Source organism: Mangifera indica, chromosome 7 (assembly GCF_011075055.1).
Source record: "Mangifera indica cultivar Alphonso chromosome 7, CATAS_Mindica_2.1, whole genome shotgun sequence".
NCBI lineage: Eukaryota > Viridiplantae > Streptophyta > Magnoliopsida > Sapindales > Anacardiaceae > Mangifera > Mangifera indica.
In genome coordinates this window covers 14847213-14853656 of record NC_058143.1, presented here as the reverse complement: position 1 = coordinate 14853656, position 6444 = coordinate 14847213, and the positions used below count along the sequence as shown (strand labels likewise).

General features: G+C 30.2%; 1 protein-coding gene across 2 annotated transcripts; it reads right to left on the bottom strand.

Moving 5' to 3' along the window:
- Nucleotides 1–1403, bottom strand: LOC123220525 (protein LIGHT-DEPENDENT SHORT HYPOCOTYLS 1-like). 2 transcript variants are annotated; one of them, XM_044642772.1, is made up of 2 exons: nucleotides 1226–1403; nucleotides 1–1070 (listed from the first exon to the last, which is right to left on the bottom strand). In XM_044642772.1, the coding sequence occupies exon 2, from the start codon at nucleotides 775–777 to the stop codon at nucleotides 181–183; it is 597 nt and encodes a 198-aa protein (XP_044498707.1). In that variant the 5' UTR covers nucleotides 778–1070; nucleotides 1226–1403; the 3' UTR covers nucleotides 1–180. The 2 variants fall into 2 exon arrangements, with proteins under 2 accessions (XP_044498707.1, XP_044498708.1); XM_044642773.1 differs by having other exon boundaries at nucleotides 1244–1403.
- Between the last annotated feature and the right edge of the window lie 5041 nt (nucleotides 1404–6444).

Sequence of the window (6444 nt, the reverse complement as noted above, 5' to 3'; positions counted from 1 at the left end):
TACCCAAAAAGCAAAACATTATTCATAATATATAGGAAATCAAAGTACATTCAGGACACCTAAAATGAAACTTGCGAAAACATCACAAAATAAGTAAAAAGAAAGAAACCACCCCTATAGATATATATATATATTACCTGGAAAGCAAAGTAGTGTTAACGTTATTCATTTTATTATTTTTCACCCAATTGGACCAGAATCGGGTGGTGGTGGTGTAACTGTTACCTTATGTTTCGGCCTCTTTCGCTTCTTCTCATAGCTAACACCTCTCGCTTTGGCCTGAAAATCACGAACCTCCCTCAGAAAAATCCTCACAGCTCTTGCACCAAATGGGTTCGCCTCAGGTCTCCCTCCGTGCTCCTCAAAGGCTGCTCTGAGCCGCCCAATCAGTGCATCGAGGCTCCCCCACGCCTGGCGGAGGGGGCATGGACACGGGGCAGGCGGGTTCGGGAGTCCAAAGAAGGGACAAGTCTGGTTGTGGACTTTGGTCTTCCCAAATTGGTCCAAGTAGCGAAGGAATTCAAGGACATGGGCACCACTACACATGGGCAGAGAAAGAGGGGGCCTGTGGTTGCGGAGATACTGGCAGAAAGTGTTCCAGTCTCGGCGTTTTTGGTTCTCATAGCGGCTTGGAGTTGTAGGAGTTGTGGAATTTGATGGCGATGGAGAGCTTCCGCTATTTGGAGTGTTTGATGCGATGGTGGTGTTGGCGACTGGGCTTGCATGAGTAGGGCTTGAGTAGCCCGCAGCGTGTGGTAGTAGTGAAACTAAATCCATGGAAAATGTACTTCTCTTGTTCAGATCTTGAATAAGTTGAGACTTGTTGATAATATTACAAAGTTAGGGTTCCTCCTGGCCCTCTTTCAGGGTTTTTTTTCCTCTAATGTTTGGCTTCTCGTGATGGTATAAAGAACCATAGAGAGTTGACAATGGAGGTGTACGGAGAAATTAGTGGAAGGTGTTATGCTACTAATTAATTAGTGAGCTTGAAGCTGATGTTGATGAAATAATGAGCACTAGTTTAAATCCTCATGTATTGAAGAAAAGGGAGAAATTTTGAGAGGTAGATTCTGCACGAAACCCATAATATATCAACAGGGTAAGAGGAAGAAGAAGAAGAAGAAAAGAAATGAAATTGAAAAGAGAAGTATAATTGGAGCTTTTAATTAGTTTGAGCAAAGAAAAGCAAACAGAGGTGCAAGAAATGTGGAAAGACTGCACTTACAAATGGGGGGATGCTTACAGTAATATACTAGCTTGCGGTAGGAAAAAGATGATGACAAGAAATCAGAGCCATCAGATTCTCTTTACAGGAACTCAAGTTTAACTACTGGTAGATAAAGTGCAAGAAAAAGAGAGAGAGAGAGAGAGAGAGAGAGAGTGAAAGAGAGAGAGAGAGGGAAGGAGAAATCCAATGGATGAAGAGAAGGGTCTTGAGTATCAGGTAATAAGTAAAGTTGAAAAGCAACTGTTTATGCTGAAAATAGGACAAGATTTAGCTGGGAGTAAAGTTGATGGTGACCCAAGGTTGTCATTTATTCACTTTATTTTTGTATAAGGCGCGTGCCAACACGACAAGACAGAACACTCTATTGTCTAAAAGTTGGAAGGTCGAGCTGATTGATGCCAATCTTACACTTGTATTTCAAGTAATAGGAAGGAACCTTCATAGCAATTACACATTTCCTCCCTCCCTCTCTCTCTCTCTGTCTCTCTCTCTCGCATTAGTGTAAAAATTAAGACTTACATATATTACTCACCACAGATTTTCATATTAACATTATAAGCTAGATAGCTTTATGATTTCATGGTGCATGTCGTTTTTAGTCGTTTTTATATCAATGGGATTTAATGGAGGGTAATATTAATATTGAAATAGGATTTAGGGTTAGAGGTTTATAATTTAGGATTTAATTCAACAATTCTCCCTAACATGTTATATTAAAGTTTAGAAGTTTGCTTTTGTTGTAAATGTAAGTTGGTGTCTCACTAGGATTAAAGTAAACCAGACATTTATAATTATGATTTAAGTTATGTCTCAATTTGGTAATGTTTATGCTAGAGAATTTGTTTCCTCCTTTCTTGAGGTTGAACTTAGGTTGTATTGCCTATAGGTTACTGTCTTTCGTAATCAATAAAATTATATGTATAATTTTATGTATAAACAATGATATATTATTATGTGATTAAATATTGATTTATCTTTAATATTTAACTATCTAATTATATGATGATACGTTGTTGTTTATGTATATAGCATTACTCAATACATAAAAAATGATATTATTGATAAGATACTATTAGAGTTTGTTGTTAAGGGATTATTTACCAACAAATGTTAAAGTACTCTACCAATAATGTTTCCAAACTATTAGCATATTTCAAGCACTTTGAAGGGGTCAAGCTAAATGATTTTAAAAAATATCAAATATAATGATGAAAAATCAAAATTCATACTTAAATGTAGGTAAAAGTTAAGGGAAAAAAATATTGGATATTGTTTTCTCAAATAGGACATAAAGCAAATTTTTTTCCTGTATATAAGTTGTGCTAAACTTCATAACAATTTCATTTTCAATATATATTGGTGGATTACAATTCAAGAAATTATCTTACATTTTGTTCCAAAGTTTCATTTTAATTACTCTTACAATGAAAAATTACCCTTATTGTTGTTATAAAAAGACTAAGAACAAACTTGGTTAATCCATTGATTAACAGATAAATTGCCAACTTTCTTATTTTCACAAATCCTTGACATAATTCATGAATGTTAGATGTCTATTTCACTTTAGGGTGATCTGGAATATCAAGCTCAAATAATTGAAGTTTATCCTCATACGCACTAGCTCATATTTTGTAAAATAATTATAATAGAATTTTCTTTTTCAAGTTTGCATAAATGATCAATGTTAAATGTGAATCCATCTCTAGGATCTAAAATAGTGCTAAGAACAAGTAATTCAACAGTGTACTCATTAAATTTGTTATTCAATTCTCATAGTTGATTATCAATTGTTGCAATGAAGACATCAATTCGACCATAATGCTCTACAGTAATCTCATCATTCTTATTTTGAGATCGCCCACGCTTCAACATATGTAGCACCCATATCCAGAATATCAATCTGATGTTGCTGGCTAATAGATTTCACCTTTCCAAAGAAATAATCCCAATTATAATCCCTAAATTTTGTTTACAAGTAATTTTGTACCCACAACATGGTGCATAGCATTCAAAATATGTTGAGATTGGCGTTGCAAAGAAATACAAAGAGAACAAGTGATTTTCAGAACTTTTATGAGATGCTAAAAAGAAACAAAGTAAAAAAACAATAACTTATTCCAAGCAGATTTTGCATCGCCATGGTGAGAGTTTGAAGCTCCTTTCAATAAGTGTAAAAGTCAAGTCAAGAAAAATTTCAAGGGAGCGTTTGATTCACGGAATATAAAGATTATTCAGATAATCTATCTTTTGTGATTAATATTATTTTATTTAGTTTTTTGGTAATAAAAAATTTCGATAGAGTAATATTATGCATACTTATTTTACGTACATAAATGTATATATATTTATATTTATCATCACATGATTATGTATTATCTTATCTTTAATTTAAAATCATTCAATTATATGATAACACATGTAAGTATATAATATTTGTATATATAAAATGGATACACATAATTTTATTGTTAAAATAATTATACCCAAAGTCATTTTAATAAAATAATATCTTAATATTTTTTTATTACTTTTAATTATCTATAATAATTTTTTATACTAACTAATTTTTATTAAATATAATAATAATTTATACCGAATAATTTTATAAATAATTTATATCTTTCATTTTTAGTAATAAAAAATTAACTAAATCATACCTACCCCATGGAAAACCACTCTATATAACTATATTACCTGATTTTTTAATAAAATACTTTAAAAAAAAAAAATCAAGAGACCTTAACTAAAAGTGAATAGATGCGGATATCTTACAAAATTTATAGAAATTGAAATTAGAATTGAAACTTATAACTTATAAGGTCGGTTTCTACTAAGAACCGACCCTACAAGTTTTAGATAAATTCCTATTTTTACCTAAAACTTGTCTAAGTTTTAAGTTTTTTTTCTTTTTAACTAATTATCAAAACATATCTTTTTTCTCATTATTAAAACAATGTAAAAAGATAAAAATTGACTACTTATGAATAGTTCAAATAAATATTAATCAAGCGCAGCAAAAACCTTAGCTGTCGATATTTTAATTCAAATATAATGATATCCTAGTCACAATCAGTTAACAAACTTTACACTTCTTTTATTTTATTCATTTAGCTCTCCAATTAATCACATTCTGCAACACAAACCGAAGAGAAGCAGAGAGGAAGCAGGATGAGGCAGCGGCTGGAAAGGGAAAGAAAAGAAAATAGGGAAGCAGAAAAGGGCTTGAGAAAGAAAAAGAAATTAAGAAATTAAGTTAACTTATTTTTTTTTCTTTTTAAATAATAGGGTTAGGTACCCGATCCATCAGGTCGGTTTTAGTTTCCGAGAGCAAGGAACCGAACTAGATCCTACAAATTCCTTTAGGGGCGTTTGGTTTGGGTAATGTTTGATTACTAAAATAGAAAGATTACCTTGAAGATAGATTACTTAGAAGATTATTGGGTATAAATGATTACTATGTTTGATAAAATTTGATAAGTATAAATAATTATTGTGTTTGGTTAAAGGTAATAAAAAATTACTAGTAAATTATTTTATTTAAATGCCCTTAAATATAATTATTTTTAAATATTTTTTATATTATTTGTCATATTAATTAAAAATAAATTTATTTTTATCTCAAAAAATTAATAAATAATAATTTTTTTATAATAAACTCAAGATTACCCTAGTAATCTTTAAATACCTAAGGTGAAGGTGGTAATCAGATTACCACCTATATTACCTGTCACGTCAGCATTGGTAATAAAAAATTATTATAATCTTTTATTATTGACAAACCAAACAATGGAGTAAAAGATAGATTACCAAAGTAATCTATCTTACCGTCAACCAAACACACCCTTAATTTAATACACAAAACATATCATATTTTCTTCGGTTTTGGGTAGAAACCAAAACGAATATTGGGTACCCAACGATTCTAATTCTGCATGGATAATTGACACAACCCTAATCTGGACTCGCTAGCCTCCCTCCCTGCAAATCCTACCTGTGGTATGAGTACTTTCGAACTTTAGAATTTTAAATTACAAGTAATGACACATACTTATTACTATACCATTAATTTAATACATTCATTACCAGTAATATCGTTGGGTCTCATTCCAAATTTACATTTTCTTCACATAAGTTTTAATATTTATATTAAGTTTGTACGTGTAGCAAAAAAATATGTGAGAGATTTGTCGTGAAAACATGTCACGATAAGATTTGATTCAATTATCGTTGTTTTTAATATTTTTTATAATGTCGTCTTCCCAAAAATCAGGATCTTGCATCAAATTTTGTCCATTGACCAAAATTTAAAGTTCACGACAGGAGAACTAGATGGGGCAATATTGTGATTGAAAACAGGTAGTTCATTCAGTTTAGTGATTAGGTGAAGAGCAATGTTTTTATGCATATATTTTTTTATATACAATTTGTATATATAAATTATATGTTATCATATAATTAGATGTTATTATATCTTTAATTTAAAATTATTTAATTACATAATGATATATTATCTATATACTTAAATCATATACTAAAAATATATAAACATGGTTTGATTGTTAGGTGAATGGTCATAGCAGTGGCTCCACTTTCTTAAACCATATGTGCACCTCGTATCACCAATATAATGACTTGACTCAAATTTCTTCTTATTTATGTTGCAATAAAATTATGTATTACAGTATTATTGATTTTAGAAGAAATCATTGAACCAAAATGCGAATTGCTTTTGAAATTCATCTCACTGTTTCTAAAGGCTATCGATCTCAATTATGTAATAACTATTAATACATTGAACTTATTTTGAAAATATATTATTACTTCCTCTTATGATTGGTAAAAATAACTGCTGATTCTTTAACTTTTACTTATTTTGTTATATATGGACAAAACAGAGGCAATTTTGCTACAAAATTTTACAATAACCACTCTTCTTGTAGGGAAAAAGAAAAATCTAACAAAATTCAGGTTGATGGGGTCGTCTAATTTAACTAAAATTGAGTTAAGATATTAATTAAAATATTATGCCCCTACTAAAATAATTTTTTTTTCATATTTATCTTGATATTTAAATAAAATAATATTGTAATATATAAACCAACACATTGTTATATTGTTGTTTCCCAATCATGGCATTTGGCTTTGAGTGCATGATTGTCTCTTAGTAGTTATTAATAATTATTTAATAATCCTTTTATAACTTTTATATTATTTAT